This window comes from Oncorhynchus keta, chromosome 2 (genome assembly GCF_023373465.1).
Source record: "Oncorhynchus keta strain PuntledgeMale-10-30-2019 chromosome 2, Oket_V2, whole genome shotgun sequence".
Lineage (NCBI taxonomy): Eukaryota > Metazoa > Chordata > Actinopteri > Salmoniformes > Salmonidae > Oncorhynchus > Oncorhynchus keta.
The window spans coordinates 48,547,768-48,565,115 of NC_068422.1; the positions used below are offsets into that span (position 1 = coordinate 48,547,768).

The 17,348-nt window shown below is 43.8% G+C and overlaps 2 protein-coding genes across 7 annotated transcripts in view; one reads left to right on the forward strand and one right to left on the reverse strand.

Annotated features, from left to right (window-relative positions):
• The window catches only part of btaf1 (BTAF1 RNA polymerase II, B-TFIID transcription factor-associated), a 63,222-nt gene extending 58,826 nt beyond the window's left edge, over positions 1-4,396 (forward strand). For both annotated transcript variants that reach the window (XM_035799229.2, XM_052477965.1), the window contains 6 exons: positions 854-976; positions 1,145-1,297; positions 1,978-2,186; positions 2,621-2,780; positions 3,119-3,289; positions 3,449-4,396. In XM_035799229.2, coding sequence (XP_035655122.1) covers positions 854-976; positions 1,145-1,297; positions 1,978-2,186; positions 2,621-2,780; positions 3,119-3,289; positions 3,449-3,595 — 963 coding nt within the window. In that variant the 3' untranslated portion in view covers positions 3,596-4,396. The remainder of the gene's footprint in view (positions 1-853; positions 977-1,144; positions 1,298-1,977; positions 2,187-2,620; positions 2,781-3,118; positions 3,290-3,448) is intronic.
• Positions 4,397-6,030: 1,634 nt separating this feature from the next.
• Positions 6,031-17,348, reverse strand: part of cpeb3 (cytoplasmic polyadenylation element binding protein 3) — a 61,190-nt gene continuing 49,872 nt past the window's right edge. For all 5 annotated transcript variants that reach the window (XM_035799242.2, XM_035799238.2, XM_052477978.1 and 2 more), the window contains 4 exons: positions 14,699-14,817; positions 14,342-14,456; positions 13,725-13,906; positions 6,031-11,531 (listed from right to left, as the gene is read on the reverse strand). In XM_035799242.2, the coding sequence (XP_035655135.1) occupies positions 11,304-11,531; positions 13,725-13,906; positions 14,342-14,456; positions 14,699-14,817 (644 nt within the window). In that variant the 3' untranslated portion in view covers positions 6,031-11,303. The remainder of the gene's footprint in view (positions 11,532-13,724; positions 13,907-14,341; positions 14,457-14,698; positions 14,818-17,348) is intronic.

The following is a 17,348-nucleotide window of genomic DNA, read 5'->3' on the forward strand; positions in this document are numbered from 1 at the left end:
ATTTTCTGAGACTGGCATCTCTAATGAACTGATCTTCTGCAGCAGAGGTAACGGATTTCATTTCCTGTGATGGTCCTCATGAGAGCCAGTTTTAATGTAGCACTTGATGGTTTTTGCGACTGCACTGGAAGAAACTTTCAAAGTACTTGACATTTTCTAGATTGACTGACCATGTCTTAAAATAATGATGGACTGTTTATCTTTGATTACTTGAGCTGTTCTTGCCATTATATGGACTTTGCCCTATTTGGTAAAAGACCATCTTCTGTATACCACCCCTACCTTGTCACAACACAACTGATTGGCTCAAACGCATTAAGAAGGAGAGAAATTCCACAAATTAACTTTTAACTAGGCATTCCAGGTGACTACCTCATGAAACTGGTTGAGAGAATGCCAAGAGTGCAAAGCTCAGGGCAAAGGGTGGTAACTTAAAAATCTCAAATATAAAATATATTTTGAACTTTTTTTGGTTACTCAATGTTTTTTCATAGTTTTGATGTCTTCACTATTCAAAATAAATAAACCCTTGAATGAGTCAACGTTTGACTGGTACTATAGATACCGTCTTCATTTGGAGAGAAAAGCATTCAGTTGTGTATTTTCCACTTTCTAGTCACCATAGAAGCTGAGGCTGCTACAAAACGTAATGTTTCAATCCATTAAATGAAAGCCTTGTATGTAGCTTGTATACATACAATCTGCGTGCGTGTTTTAATATTGACTACATTGCAGACGGACTGTGTAGAATGTTCATCCCAAATAACTACTCATTAAGTTATTTTTAAATGAGCAGTTCTGTGCCTGCCATTGCTCAAACAATCTGTCCCCGTGTCTGTCTCTCTGTCTGCAGGTTCAGCTGTATGAGGACTTTGCCAAGTCCCGGGCCAAGGTCGGTGTGGAGGACACCATCTCTACAGCCTCCACCCAGGAGGAGGAGAAGCCCAAGCTGAAGGCCACGGGCCACGTGTTCCAGGTACACACACATTATGTGACTGCCTTAGGTTGTTTTTGGATTGTCCCTGACCATGAAGTGGGTATTTTTCTCCACTGAGCTTCTCACATGTGAATGTGACCTGCATTAATATTAAGTCTGTGGAAACCCTACTTGCTATTTATGTTATTAATGTCCTCTTCCCTCCAGGCTCTGCAGTACTTGAGGAAGCTGTGTAACCACCCAGGCCTGGTACTGCTGCCACAGCACCCTGAGTACAAGCGCATCACAGACCAGCTGGCAGCACAACACTCCAGCCTTCGAGACATCCAGCATTCGCCTAAACTCTCAGCCCTCAAACAGGTACCACTCTTCCTCTATACCTTACCCTTGGGTACCACTAATTCCCCGTTCCTTACACCAGTGTTTCTTAATCCTGGTCCTGGCATCCAAAGGGGTGCACAGTTCAGTTTTTCTCCTCAGCACTACGCACCTGATTCAAAGCTTGATGATGAGTTGATCATTTTGAATCAGCTGTGTAGTACTAGGGCAAAAACCAAAACCTTTGAGTCCCAAGGAACCAGGATTAAGAAACACTGCACTATACTAAAGGTGTCTGCATGTGTCCCAGCTGAAACTGTTTGGAACGGTTTGTGTAAATCGTGATGTTTTGGTCTTCAGCAATGTTTTTTTTTTGGGGTTGCTTGTGCACAAAATTATTTTTTCGGGGGTCCAACCTGAAGTCTACGCCCCTTCCTCTGTGATAAGTCAACATTAGGGATTCTTCAATGACGAATAAGATTTATTGAGTTGGCTTAATTCTGACTATTTTGAGGAATAGTATACTAGCTACGGTGTCTCAAAATGGACAAACAGTACTATTTCCCCCATCTCCTCTGCTTCAGAAGTGGCAGTGATGGGGATAGTGGGGGTGAGGTGCCGATATCGGTCTATCGCCTACTCTGAACTCCATACTAAACACCTACAGATCAAAACACTGAGTAAGTTGTAATCCTGAGCTTTCCCCCTCTTCCCTTCTCCAGTTGTTGTTGGACTGTGGTCTGGGCAGCAGTGGCTCAGCGGAGGGCACAGAGTCGGTGGTTGCCCAACACAGAGTGTTGATCTTCTGTCAGCTGAAAAGCATGCTGGACATCGTGGAGCACGACCTGTTCAAGCTCCAGCTGCCCACAGTCACCTACCTGCGACTCGACGGCAGCGTGCAGGCGAGCCTGCGCCACGCCATCGTCTCCAGGTAATAAAGGAGGAGCATGGTCTTTGGGCGACGCAAATGAATGGTGTTGGTGTCAAACAGGGAATAATGGAATACTCTGATTAGTAGTGTCACCAGCATATAAAAAATATTTATTTTAAACTCTCATCTCCCATGTGATTTGTTTTTATGACCGGACACCTTAGAAGTAGATGAATAGACCGGTATTGGGCACTGATAGTAGGCAGAGCCGCGGCTCAAACCCACGTCGCCAGGTGTGTCCGTAGTCAGGAGCTTAGATTGCGACACCAGACTCGGGCACAGTCTGCGCCTTTGCTGTAACGTCGCCCATTGTCTAACTCGACAAACTTGATCTGAATTTAAAGGCACTGACCTTCTCTCAGCCTCCATTTCGCGTGCTCTGCCCCTCATTCTCCCTCTCGCCATCTCCTGTGCTCTGTCACGCTCTCTTTCAGGTTCAACAATGACCCCTCCATTGACGTGCTGCTGCTCACCACGCACGTGGGTGGTCTGGGTCTGAACCTGACTGGTGCTGACACGGTGGTGTTTGTGGAACACGACTGGAACCCCATGAGAGACCTACAGGCCATGGACCGCGCCCACAGGATAGGACAGGTACACTAATGCCTCTCCATGGACACACGCGCACACACCCCTTTTCACACTGAGCCAAGGCAAGCTGTACTTGGCTGGCCTAGTTAATCACCCACCGTAGTTGCTGGAACGGTGCGAGAAAAGACAGACGATATCCAGGCCCAACACAGTGCGGTTTGGGTCAGCCCTATAGTGTGAATTAGGCAATGGCGTGTTTGAGCAAGCCGAGGCATGGAATCACTCATCTTGGTTCTGTGCATGCTGACTGCAATGTAGTTGATCTCAAACATGCGCACCGCACCGGCTTGGCAGTCTGTAGTGAAAAGTGACATTAGTAATGGTGTCTTTTGTTGTTGCAGAAACGCGTGGTGAATGTATATCGTCTGATCACTCGGGGCACTCTGGAAGAGAAGATCATGGGCCTGCAGAAGTTCAAGATGAACATCGCCAATGCGGTCATCAGCCAGGAGAACGCCAGCCTGCAGAGTATGGGCACCGACCAGCTCCTCAACCTCTTCACCCTGGACAAGGTCAGTTGCTCTCCCTTAAGTACACGCACTTCCGCATGTGCTCTCTTTTCGTTTCTCGGTCATCTTCATGGTCATGCTGCTCTTTCACTCACGCATCCATTTAACCCGTATTTGCCCGTCCGACGTGTGTTTCCATCTCTAACTCGTCTCTCTGTCTAGGATGGGAAGGATGATAAGGGCGAGTTGTCGTCCTCCGGAGGGAAAGCCTCCATTAAGAACGTGCTGGACGGTCTGGGGGACCTGTGGGATCAGCTGCAGTATGACACAGAGTACAACCTGGATAGCTTCATGCACACGCTCCACTAGCCCCTCTTACCCAGCCAGACTAAAGGATGCTCATCCACCTCCAGCCTAGCAGGGTCATTCTACACAGCCCTCAGGATGCTAATCTCAGAATGGGATCCCCCCCACACACGCACAAGTTTAGCCACATTGACATTCGCCCAAAGCCCCAAGGATTCTGTTTTCAAATCCCCCCCCTATGGTTATCCCTATGGCTCCCTCGGTATTCTCCCACCCAAAAGCCTTCCCATCTTCAGTCCTGTCTGTCCTGTGCCCTCTATTCCCATGGGCACAGAGGGCCATCTAGTTTGTCCTTGGGACTGCCTGTGGTGGTTCTCCTTATAATCGTCAGGCTTAAAGCACTCTCACCCTCTTGGACTACCAGTGCTCTATTGACATGTGGTCAAAAACAAGGTGTGATCGTTGTGAAGCTGACCTATAGGAACACACCCCAGTGTGCTGGCTCTTTATAGCGGGCTACTGGATTGTGCTGTGCTGCTGGCTAGTGGGGGTGTTTTGGGTTGTGGACCTATAGTCCTGTGTAAGCACATTCATTTCACCTTTCTCACCACAGAACTCTTTATAAGTCGACTGACCTGGCAGATGATTGGAAAAGCTATGGTCATGGCCAGTGCTGCTCCTCCCCAACCTTGTAAAATGTTACTCTGAACGACACTGCAGGGACAAACTGAAATGACACACACACACACACACACAGAGGACTTGTCAGAGTTTTAAGAAGAGAATGCAGACCTGTATATATTTCTGTAATTTCTGCTTTTTGTTTAAACTAATAGAATTATAATAAATTCTACAGACCTTTCAGTGTGCGTCTTGTTTTGTGCGTGCTCTGTCTTGTCCCCATAGTCTGCATTCCCATGTTGATTTGAAGAACACTGTATATAACTTTGAACATGGCCAGTAGAGGGTGTGTTCTTGCATTTAGGAATGATGGCACAGATTACCGCTGAATGAACAATTTATTGGATCCATTTTAGAGGTGCATGATGTTGACCAGCAAGGGAAAGTAAATGTTGCTTTAAAGTGAAGATGACTAAACCTATTCAGTGCTACTACAGCTTTAGTTTGATCAGGTGACTGGGTTAACTTGTCGTTTCACTGCTGCACATGTAAGCCCTATACGAGTCAGGTTTGAAGCGTTACCAAGCTAACCTGGGTCAGCTGTATAAAAATGTTAAAATACTGATCACATTACACAGTAATATGGATTTGAAACGTTATGCACAAACTTTCATCGATTAGGAGTGGGGGAGTTGCTTGTGCACACCAGGCGGCAATAACGATACGTGAAGTGTGGCACTGACTCGCCCCATCTATTGACGTTTCCGCATTGTTTCAATGAGTTTGGCATTGGCCACTAGCCACGTGCAGTTCCAAACAGGCAGATGCGCAAGAAACGGATGAAGCCTGAGCTGGAATATGAAGCTAACTGAAGCTGCCTAGCTTTCGAAACCCCTGAGTAGATCTCACTTCTTTCATAGTCTACCCAGGGCTGGCGCTCAATTTATTTTTAACAGTTTGTGTATTCTAGTCAATGCACCAGCAGTTTCTTGTCAGTCAATTGGTATATTAGTCTAGCCAGTTATCTAAATTTGTAGTAATCCTGGTCGAATGCCAACCGGGCATGCTGGGCACGTGCCCGACCGCCAGGGTGCACCCGTTTGGTTTTGTTCGTCACTGATTTTTCTATCTGCCACTAAAAAAAAAATGTTCCCAAAAGGCTAGAACCAGCCCTGAGTACACCCCTCTGGTATGAAGAACACCATGTGAAGTGTTGATCCCATGTTTCCCCCCAAAAATCCATAGGCACATATTTTCTCACTAATTTTGTGCACACTCCCGTGAGCGTTTCTCCTTTGCCAAAATAATCCATCCACTTGACTAGTGACATATCGAGAAGATTAAACTGCCTGATCATTACACCTTGTGCTGGTTCTAACATGCCTCCTTTGTCCTGGTCTTGTACACATTCAAATTGTGCCCACTTTTTTTTGACAGGTGAAGATTTAAAATACTCATTTGTAATCAGATTTTTAGATTATATGCATTTCTGAAAATGTGGACTCAAATTCCAAACGTTCCCTTAGTGCCAGGTATAAACAAGACTAGAGAATCATATTGACTATAGCGATGCTTTTTTTTGCTCTTCCGCATCGAACACTGTCCTGCGAGTGGTCTGAGGCAGTCAGTAATTAACGAGCATTCTAAAGTACAACGAAACCCCTATGATTTAAACATCATCCCTCCATTGATTGCTTCAGTAACCCCTAACGTAAAAGGTCTTAAATGTATTTCAGTTCTTTTGAGATTTATTTGAACACTTCACATTTTTCCATTCCAGTCACACCAGTCAAGAACCTTACTCCAGGCGGAACATCAAGGGATGAGAGAAAGAGGTGGAAAAGGAGGCCATGCAAAAGACGACAATATTTCACAGCGTCATACAACTATATTTAATAAGACTTGCTTATTAGTACAGAAAAAGGGAAAAGGTGGGAACTACAACCTTGAAGCAGTAGTAGTAAGCATTAGCAGCATAGAGCTCCATGTTTTTTTTTAAATGAGTTATACTGCAAATTCAGACAAGCATAGGTCCAAGTCAACAATTTCAAAGCCTTGTCAAGATAGAACCAGTAATCAAACAAAATAAGTATTACTTTGAAAAATGAATGATTTTGTCTGAGAAAAAAAAAACTATTGAGCAAGTTAAATCTTTTTTTTTAGATCACAAAATGAAGGACCTACTGAGAGAACATTCATGAAGCGTTATGAAATAGGTATATGAAATTTCCTCCACCACACATGATTTCCATTTTATCCAAACTGTCCCTTTCAGTTGCACATAGTTTAATATTGCCAGAGTATAGTGTTAGCTTAAATAAAATGTAATAAATACTTGATGGTATAACTGTAATTACTGACCCTTGGGAGAAAGCACTGGGTGAGTACGAGATTAAGTTAATTAGTAGAACACTACCTGTACAAACTGGTAGAAAAGGCAAGCTAGAAGTAACATTCTCAGACCAGCATTTGCATTGGTGTTTTTTTTCCGCTTATTGATGACAATACTATAGTACAGGAAGTGGTGATGTCACAACACTTCATATGGACATGAGGGCAAAAATCAGGTTAATGCCATCCCCGAAGAACGCACCACATAATGTTAGTGTATCTTGGCTCAAATTGAAATCTAAGGCCAGTTCGTACACACTAAACTGACTAAAGAAATCTAGGTGGTTTGGGGACAGAACCTGTCAACGATTTAATGTATGACTCCTATTATCGGGAATAAATTCCAACAAGTCACACCCTCCACTTAATTATACAGTTCATCTTAACATTTACATTCATTCTTAAATACAATCTCACTGGTGCACATAGCCACTTTTCAGGTTCCTACAGGGGTTTACCCACCATCTGAAACTAAAGGGAGGGTCATGTAACATGATTAACGTTTTAAAAAGGTATTAATGTGATGTTTCACATCAGTGGAAGTGTTGTGACATCTTGGCCATACAATGTTATTGACTATACAAGGTGGGGTTATACCGCAGTAGCAGAAGCAGTAGGAGTGGTAAGTAGCATTGTCCAGCTTCCACAACATCACAACATTCTGCCTTTTCATTTTATTGCCCGTTCAATTGTTTTACATTGCCAATCGCTTAACAATACCAACCGTAATAGTTCTTCCCCCCCCTCCTTAAATCATCGTCACACTAATGTAAGCAACATCAGCGAGTTAACACATTAAGCTTTGCATTTAAAAAATCTACACACGTAACAATATTACAAAGGTTTTTCAGCTTCCAAAAATAAAATAAAGTGAACAAATGAAAAAAGTAACTTTTTTTTAAAGAATTAGCATCATAAAATGAATTTATTCCAAGTAAAAATATAAAATAATATTAATGACATTGACCAGATATGAAAGTCTCACCCAGAAATAACTATTAATGGTTGAGAAATAAGTCTGTAAAGAAAATACGAAATAAAAATACGTAAATGTTTAAATTATTTTCTTTTTTAGCAAAAATCTCTAAAAATAATGAAAAATTTCTCAGTACAAAGGCTACATTACTACTGGAAGGTACTAGCATGTAGAGTAGGTAAATACACAGTAGAAAATGATTTTAGTGAATCACAATGCTTGCAATGAAAATAAATCTGCAATAAAGATTTGCCTCTTTCTTTTTTCATATTTTTTTTTTTTTTTACAAACAGTACAAACAGTATTGCACATTACAACAAAGAATCGAGGTTCTTAGCCTTAAAAAAAATGGGACTAATTCAAGTCTTGCGTGAATAGAAGGCTACCAGTCAATTGATGCACCTTGGGGGCTTTCGAACAAGTTACAGTTGAAACACTTGTATCTCTTAATAATATATATATATTTTAACATTCCTTTCTCTCCACCTCATCTGCTTAAAGTCTCTTTTTTTAAACAATCTCAGGCTAAAAAAAATAGGGTGTTGCTTTTACAAAACAAAATGAAACGCATACTTTTAGGAAACATAAAAAAGTTCTTAAAAAATAACATGAACAGAAGATCTCTTTCACAATTCTGGTCAGCATAGTAAATGACTGATTATAAATATACAAAATAAGGGAAGTATCTTCAGTTCACCTGATAGACTTTTATTTATATAGAACAACAATTTTTAGGACTAATATTTTCCTTGGAACACTACCACTCATGTTATGTTTGTCTAGGTGACACCGTGCTTCCACGGGTATAAGACCAGTGGGAAACTCACTCTAACCTCCTCTGTAATAAGGTAGACTCTGTACTTCAGCTAACTACGTCATTATATTAAAGTTATAAAGCTCTAGCTCCTTCAGTTGTTTTTTCAAAAAATAAAATTTAAAATAAAAGCAAATAAGCATGACAAAAATAAAATCAACCACCTGTTAAATCATCTCTGGCAGAATTAAATTAATATATATATATTTTTTATTTGAATAAACTTAGAAAATATCAATTTCTCTCCTAATATATTTCAAAATTGAGGTATTGCAAAAGATCATGTCAGTCAGAAAGCACACTTTTTGTTTTTCTCCCAACAAAAACAATTGCTGACTGTTAAACTGTCCAGATACAAAGAGTAGTGCATAACACGTCTATTATAGAGAAGGAACAAACATAGAAAACCCTTCTGGGCGGGGAAAGACATCTCACAAAAACACCCAGAATTCACTTAAATAGGGAGACTTATTATTTATTACTCATGGTTAGCCTCTTTTTTTTTTTGTAGACTTTTCTATCAATAAAAAAGTATCTTCGGTTTAGATTAGTTTACTTTTACAAGAAACAAACTAAATGGTTTGTCCTAAAGCAAACCGTTTTGCGACTAAAACCGAGAGAGGACGGCGGGGGTGCCAGCATGGGACAATCGCAACACACAGAAAAGGAGACGACACATCAACTCGCAATGTTGCAGGATCCAGACTGGATTGTCCACAAAACTGCTAAAAACCAGTGTAACTTAGCCCCAAACGCCACCGCTCAAACCCAAACCAACCCCAGCAGCCAATACTTAGTTTATTTGTCCTGCATTTAATTACCCAATACCTCCCACCCCACCCATCCTATTCAACTGCACCCCATTCCATAGCCTTTTGATAAATACAAAAAAAATGTCCACCATTTTAGCAGGTCATTATTCTACTTCAAGCTTTGCAGGAAAATCTGGATAAATATGGTAAATCCCAGCTAGCACACAATGTTCTGGCAATGTTATCACAACCCCCGTAGCCAGAGAACTTTATGTGCAGGCTGAGAAGGAGCTCAGTTTACTAAACCACACGTCTCCAGTAGCTTCAATGTTCTGTCTGTCTTCTCATCACTGTCTCGTATGCCTTGTCACCACCACAGTACAAATGTTTCTAACTTGCACCTTTAAACCCACAGGCATAGCGCTTGATGCTTCGCACAGTATCATCTGTGGTCTCCGTATGTGTTGGTGGTTTAAGTTGAACATATGTGAGCTCTTTGGTTTTTTTGGGGGACATGACCCTGTCAACAGTACAGACAGCAGTTCTGAGTTTCTCAGATTCAAACTCACTTTAGTCTGCGTGTCACATGTTCTGTGTAGTTGGGTCAAACGTTGTGTGCGTACTAGGTCTGTATATGTACATGTATGTATGTTTAAGAGAAAGAGAACCATCTGTGTAATGTGTGTGTGTGTGTGTGTGTGTGTGTGTGTGTGTGTGTGTGTGTGTGTGTGTGTGTGTGTGTGTGTGTGTGTGTGTGTGTGTGTGTGTATGAGAGAACGTATATATACACGTGTGCATACACTAGTTCATGAAGTTTCACAGGACTTCTATGTCGGACGTTTACAACACTTAAAGCGAAATCACAGTTCTATAGGCATACTCAGACCCAACTATGTACGGTATAAAACTAACAGAAATCGCACAATTATATTAACAATCACTGCAAAAAAATTTTTAAAAAGTACTTCACCTATCGTAGACAGTTTTAAATGATATATCCTACATCTACTTGGATTCAGGTTTAATATTAAAGGTTTCGTCATCTGGTTATGTTAGCCACCTTGTGCAGAAGCAGCCTGCTCATACTGCCCCTGTGGCTGTTAACTTCTCACTGGGGGGATGTTGGATACTTTTACCAGTCTGTCTTCCCTGTTGAGTCCAGTTTCATGCTCGTTGTACGTACATCTATATTGGTGCTGTGCAAACATGGGCAGAATTGAATAGTAGACATGAGACTGAAATTCTATTGCATGCAGCAACCTGATTGAAAAGAACATGCAGTTAGGGGCGACTCCCCCACCCCACATCATACTAGGCATCGTAAGGGACGCCCCTCTCCCTATGATAGCCTGTCATCATCCTTAACACCAGGTGACATCATAGTTGTTATAACACCCTAGCCTGAATAAAGTACTATTCAGCAGCATTACATCAACATAACACTAGAAAATAAAGTCCTAACAAAAATAAAGACCTACAAATCAAAAGCAAAACAAAATCTGATTGCGTCTTATGAGGTATTAATTTGACTATTTTCAGAGTCAAAATGGAGAGCAAATATAGCCATGTTTTTATTTTATTTTTTAAATCTGGTCTTCTATGGCCCAGACTACTGGATAAATGTATAGTCTTCCTACATCTTATGCCACCTATTTAGGTTTTCTGAATGCATGGATTTCATTTTTGCCTTTGGTAATATAAGGGGCGATATCCTAAAACATTTTTTAAATAAGTGCATGCTCCTTTCCCATAGAATTTAATTATCTTTAAATGTTAGATAGATATATTTAAATCAAAAATATATATATACTTTTTAAATATATATGTACTGTAACTGTATAATCAGGAGACCCTGACCCACCAAGTCATGGAACAGGGGACTTGAACACAATATGTTTTTTTGCTTACATCCCATATGTGTTTAGTGAGTTTTGAGCCAAAGTGCAAATTCTAAGCAGATAGACTTTTGCGATTCATTTTTTTCCCCCCACCCTATTGTCATCATAAGGGTACACTGGACAATGAGTTCGTAATCAAGCAGTGTAGTTTGAAAATGAAAGACCCATGTATTTGTAGTTATCCTCTTCACTGATGTTGAGGTGGTGGGGAGGGGGTGCAGAGCAGGGGGGGGTGAGGGGTGTAGCGCTGTGTCCCGGTTAAGGGGGTTGAGGGGCTGTTGGGGGTGGGGCCGCGGGGCAGGGCTTATCCTCGACCCCCTCAGCTCCAGCGGAAGGACACGTGTCGAGGGCGGTCGCCCCCCTCCTTCACCAGTGGCTTGTGGAACTCTCGGCCCGCCCGGGAGTGGATACTGGCCCAGCAGTACTCACAGTAGTACTGCAGGCAGGTGACGTTGGCACAGAAGAAGGGGGCAAACTTCCCCCCACAGCGCGCCCCCTGGCACTCGTCACACATCTGATCGTCCAGGACGTACGGCTTCACCTCCACCTGAAGGAAGGTCAGAGAAAGGAGACACTGGCTTATTATCTCCTTGGCATGAGGTGTAGATTGAACTCAAACTTGAATCTCTATTGTCGGAATGTAAACAGAGTCCACATGCTTTATGCTAAATGTTTGACCAAGTGCAAGACATTGCCGAGTTCTGAAATGTATATTTCTGTTACATGTATTATTTGCCCGTTTAATGTCAACTGTGACCTCCTAGAGGCTAAAAATATCAACTTCTCAAATACGTTTCTGTCTCTAGCTGTTCCTATTCTCCTCTCTATGGGTAAGGAAGGCACTGCGAAAGCAGATGTGGTGAATATTTCAAGAGTCAAAATGACTCATGTGTCCAAGTGTTGCACAACATTCTTCTGCCTGGCACTCTATGCACTGAAGCAGGTATACTTCCACACACACACACAAATTTGGAGTCCGTTGACCATTGCTGAGGGACAGACTATCCAATCTGTGTCGCCATGGAGATGACACACAGTGTGTGAGCAGGCCCTGGTTACATACAGCGATCCCTCCACTACAGCCTGACAGTGTAATGAAGGGTTCTCTTTAAACCCCCAGCCCTGGTAAGACTACGACAAGCAATGGCCAAAGCCAGAAACAGACTGGCAACCAGGCTCATTTTCATTTGGCACCAAACGGTAGGAAACGGAATGAAAAAGGGTACCTGAGCGTGTCCAACGGCACTCGTTTTTGTTTTTACCGTTGCAAAATGTTTTGCTATGGTGTGCCCTGATGAATACGGCCAATAAATACCAGTATCACCTCGGTGAGTACAACAATGAAGCTGTTCTGAGGTACAGTAATTGAACCATTCTGACATATCATTAAGAGGCCATTTACAGTTAACGGAATGATTGTGTTGCCAGACGGAACAGAATTCCAACGTGCAAACAAAAGTGTTGTGGATGGACACCAGTGAACTAGGCTTTTAGGCCTCAACCACAAGAAAAAACATTAACTAACCCTGAGAGAACTTGGGTGTGACGCGGTGGTGGTTGACGCGAAGGCAGGCAGAGAGGCTTCTCTGGGTAGAGCCTCCAACAATGTATCCCCCCAGAGCTAGAGGTGCTGATCTAGGATCAGTTTGACCTTTTAAGTAATAATGGCTATGGAGAGGGGGGGGGTCCTGATCCTAGATCAGCACTCCTACTGTTGGACACTGAATATGGCCCTGGGTCAGACAGTAGAGCCAACCCAGGGAAGTAGTCTGAATAAAGACACTGCCTGCTCAACCAGCCACTGGGGTTGGATATTAGATTATGGCAGCACAAAGGGAGTGTGGAATGAGCAGCCCCCACTGAGACTAGCCTCTCTGGGCTGGCAGACGACCAGTCTTGGTTGGTCACGATAGGCCATGCTCTATAGGGCTAGCTCGCTCAAAATAACCCGGCCACGGCTAAAGTGAATATTCATGTATAAGGAAGTCCTATAATTAAACCTTCCCCACGTCTGGGACTTCAAATATCGGTCAGCCCTCCAGCAGCCGAAGGCCAGGGTGATTACACAGCCAACTCTATCCCACAGACCTAACCGGGGCTCCCTGTATTGTAGGCTGCGCCAAACTGTCGGTTGGATACCAGCATATAATGACAGCTCTTATGTATAGGGTCTTAATGAGAGTTAAAGAGTTCAGATCCACAGCAGCACACCATTGGGCTCCCGAATGGCGCAGCGGTCTAAGGCACCGCATCTCAGTGCAAGAGGCGTCACTGCCGTCCCTGGTTTGAATCCAGACTGCATCACATCCGGCCGTGATTGGGAGTCGCACAGGGCGGCACACAACTGGCCCAGCGTCGTCCGGGTTTGGCCGGGGAAGCCGTCATTGTAAATAAGAATTGGTTCTCAACTGACTTGCCTAGTTAAATAAAAGGTTACATTTAAAAAAAAAATTAGAAAGCCTACACTAGGGCCTACTGGGAGGTTACACTAGGGTCGTGTTCATTCGGCACCAAACGGAAGAACACTGACAAACAGGGAGGTACTACCTGGACTTGTCCAATGAGAAACACTCCTTTTTGTTCCCTGTTGCAAAACCTTTTCTGCTCCGTGCCCTAACGAACACAACCCAGTCAGTCATTCTTCATCTGCTAAAGATGTTATCCAACTTTTAGGGCCACTCCTGAAAGCACTATTGCTACGGAGACAAACATTATGAATACAGTGTTTGGTCTCACTCACCCGTTTGTCAATGTCGTTGTGCTGCAACTGAACAAATCGGGCGCTGATGGCAGCGATGTAGCTCTGCTGATTGGAGAAGGCCACACGGCCCGCCCCCTTGGGGTACTTGAGCTCGGGGTCAGTGTCAATGCCGGCGTAGCACACACCCCCATACAGCCTGTCCATGATCATAGCTAGTTCCACTAGAGGACGAGAGAGAATGTTATGACTGCATGCCGTAATTTGTCTAATGAAAATGTTATCAGATTTTTTATGAGACAAGCAGAATGATGCGACTTGAATAACATTATTTGCCAATAACATTATCCTGAAAGTGTGCATTACATCATAGTCGTCTTTGACTGTTGATTTAACTAGGGTAGGCCACATAGCAGACAGCCAGTCAGTGATGTTGGTCCCAAGCACAGAAATGCTGAACCACCTAAAGAGCCTTGCGTGAATATTTTACATGACTGGCAGTTAGCGAACCGCCTGGAAACAAAGTGGATTGCTTTCTCACTGGCAAAACTGTATTGTTGATTACAGCCTGTAGAGACTACGTTCTACGCCAGTCGATCTTACACAGAAAACCCACCAACTTATCCACTGATCTACATCCGTTTCGACCAATCCCCTACCTGCGCGTAGAGGCCGGGGCACCCCCCCCACAAATATAGTCTTGCGGGGGTCCAGCGGTTGGGAGCCATCCATCACAAAGTCACTGTCACTCAGGTTCCAGGGGCGGATTTGGACCTGGAAAAAAAGAAATGCATCATTAATGAAGTAATGTGTCTGACGCGAAATCCACACTTACACCCTTATACCCAACCGGAACCAAACTGCCTGGGTTATTTTCCTTCCAAGCCCAGTTAGAGCAACTATGGTGAATGTAGAACCAGACTGGCACAGTACAGGTCGGCTTGTCTCGGTTTAGCTCAGCTTAGTAGTGTGAAAACGGTATTACAGTACAGTGCAGTACTGCGGTATTCACTGACTGGTTTGTCCTTGATAGTGGGGCTGGAGACACAAAGGTAAAGCTTCCCGTCCTCCTCGATGCAGGCGTCAATCAGGGCCTGGACAGAGGCCTCCTCTTGGAACAGCAAGAAGGCATAGCCTGGAAGAAGAGACAGAAGAGTTTTTAAGACTAAAGAAAAAAATATATATATCCTGTTCACAGTAAGTACACTGTGTACTGTCTAAAACCTGAACCACGGAAGACAGTACCTTTCAGCCTAAAAAGCTCAAATCAACGTCTGTTCAGTTTCAGTACAAAAACAAAAGTACCCCGTGCAAAATGTATCAACCTAATACTCTCCAAATCATTCTGGAAAGTTACGGTGCGCAACGATTTCCTCCTGTGGGATGATGAGGTCTGGCTTTGCAGCAGAGAGAGATACAGAGAGAAAGGGAGGAGAGGGCTTGTCGGTGTGCATTGTTAAATCATCTATTATTGAAAGGGTTGGAGAGGCAAGAGTTGGCCTCGGGTCAAGGCCATTCTGTCAGTTAGGGAGATTTGGGAAGTTAACTAGGGTCACGCCTATTCCGTAATTGAGAGTATGGGAGTCAGCTAGCTTCACTCGAGGAGCAGTCGCATTGCTGTGTCCAATGGCCCTAATATCACACTATTCTTCTGGTATTTGATATGGAAACAACACAGTATCAACTGTGTGAACAGAGTGAACAAAAGATCATGAGAAAACACAACGGAACAAGAAAATGATGACACATTAAACGGTAGACAAAGTGTCACAGGAGTATTCCATTCAGTGGAATAGAGTACATTTGCAGCAACTAATAGGCCAGCACCAACCAGAGCCATACAAGTAGCATGCATCTCCACCTCTTGATGCACATGATTTGACATATCCTTAACTAGAGGGCCGTGATCGTGTGAGCAAAACTGTGGAGCCACCAGGGACGTGATGTGGGAACCTGAGCCACAAAGCAGAGCGGGCAGCAGAGTGGCAGGATGGAGGGATGCCGGGCCCACACGCAGACAGGACGTACATTTATGGTGCAAAAGGCTGGCAGGGGCGCCGCCTGCCGCTGCGTGTGCTTTCTTGTGTCAGCTGACTGTGACGGGGCTACTGCTTTTCAGGCGTATATGCGGAACGCAGAGCGCCTGGCCGGGAACGGAGTGGCAATTAGGGGAACAGAGAAATGTGAAACTGTCAGGTTTTACTCTCAGACATTCCTCAAAGGAACTGCTGCAGCGGGTGAAGAGGGGGAAAGATGAAAGAAACATACACTGACTCAGTACATCGTGAAAGTATGTGTGTGTGTGTGTGTATGTGTGCAAATTAAGGTGTGTGGGCGAGAGAGTCTGTGCAAATGAAGGTGTGTGTGTGTGTGTGTGTGTCGAAGAACGTATACGCGAATGACAGTATATATATGTTCAAGTCCATGCATGTCACCACGAGGGCTGCATCAAGCATTTCCACTCCCCAGTCCTCTCGCCTTTCTCTCTGAGCCCCCGGCAGTGCTTAGTCATCATCATCACACACACACACCTGAGTGGAGCGTGTGTGTCTAGGGTCCTTCAGTGAGGTCACAACCAGCACTCGCTGTCCACCTCTCCAGCACAACCAGGCCCTTCAAAAGGGGACTTAGTGTCTCTGATGTCTCACACGCGTCAGTGACAGCATGTTCCTCCCAGGTTAGTACCCCCTTCTCTGGCCCCCGACTGCCTGCGTCACAACAGATGAGTCCGTGTGCATCACACTCGCCATGAGCAAAAACAGGAGGCCCCAGAAGTCAATGCTGCTATATGTCAGCACAAGGCCGTTTTCAGTACATCAGGAGGACTAAAAACAAGGCAACAGTAAACATGTCGTCCCCCACGAGTGATGCAGCGACCCCGCTTGGGCCAATTGAGATATCCCGTGTGACTAATACGTTTCTGTTATCGTGTGTGACCCATTAAATTGACCAGATACTCAAGTGGCCACTAACAATTAAAAATACATGTCTTCCAAAATGGAAGGCAGTTGGCCTGGGTACCAATCTCTAACTAATCCACTTCCTGTACGCCATGTCATGTGCCAAAAGACTCTTTGGAAGTGGAAAGGAGTGGAATGTTAGCTGAAGAGACTGATACTCAGACTAGAAGGAAGTCGGAAGGAGGCAAGGTCAGGTGAGACCATTCTAGCCAATAAGAAGGCAGATACGAGTGTGACCAACAGGCACAACTCTGATATAAAGTGTTTTTTTTTTTCTCTCTCAGAGTTGCCACGATGTCACATCTTACTTATCAGCACACCAGTAACAAACTAAACACTAGGAAACTTCTATTAGACCTACAGATTTTGTGCCCAGTTATCACTCTCGCTTTGCCTCTTCCTCCCTAGTGTGACTCACACATTTCTGTTAATTACTACAGCTCCCGCCTTGGGCCAATCAGTGTCATTTTGTAATAGCCGGATCTTTATGGCATCATTCACCCCAGTTTTGTCAAAATCGTGCCGGTGCTGTCTGAGATATCGCGTGATTAACGTATGAACGGACGGAAAAACCGACCTGACCGATTTCATTGCAGGGGACAAAAACACAGGAGGTGGAACTTCAGCCATCAACAAGACGTGTCAATAAGTTGCGAGAAAAAATGATTTGAAGACAGACGTCTAAGGAAAAAGGATTGCGAAACAA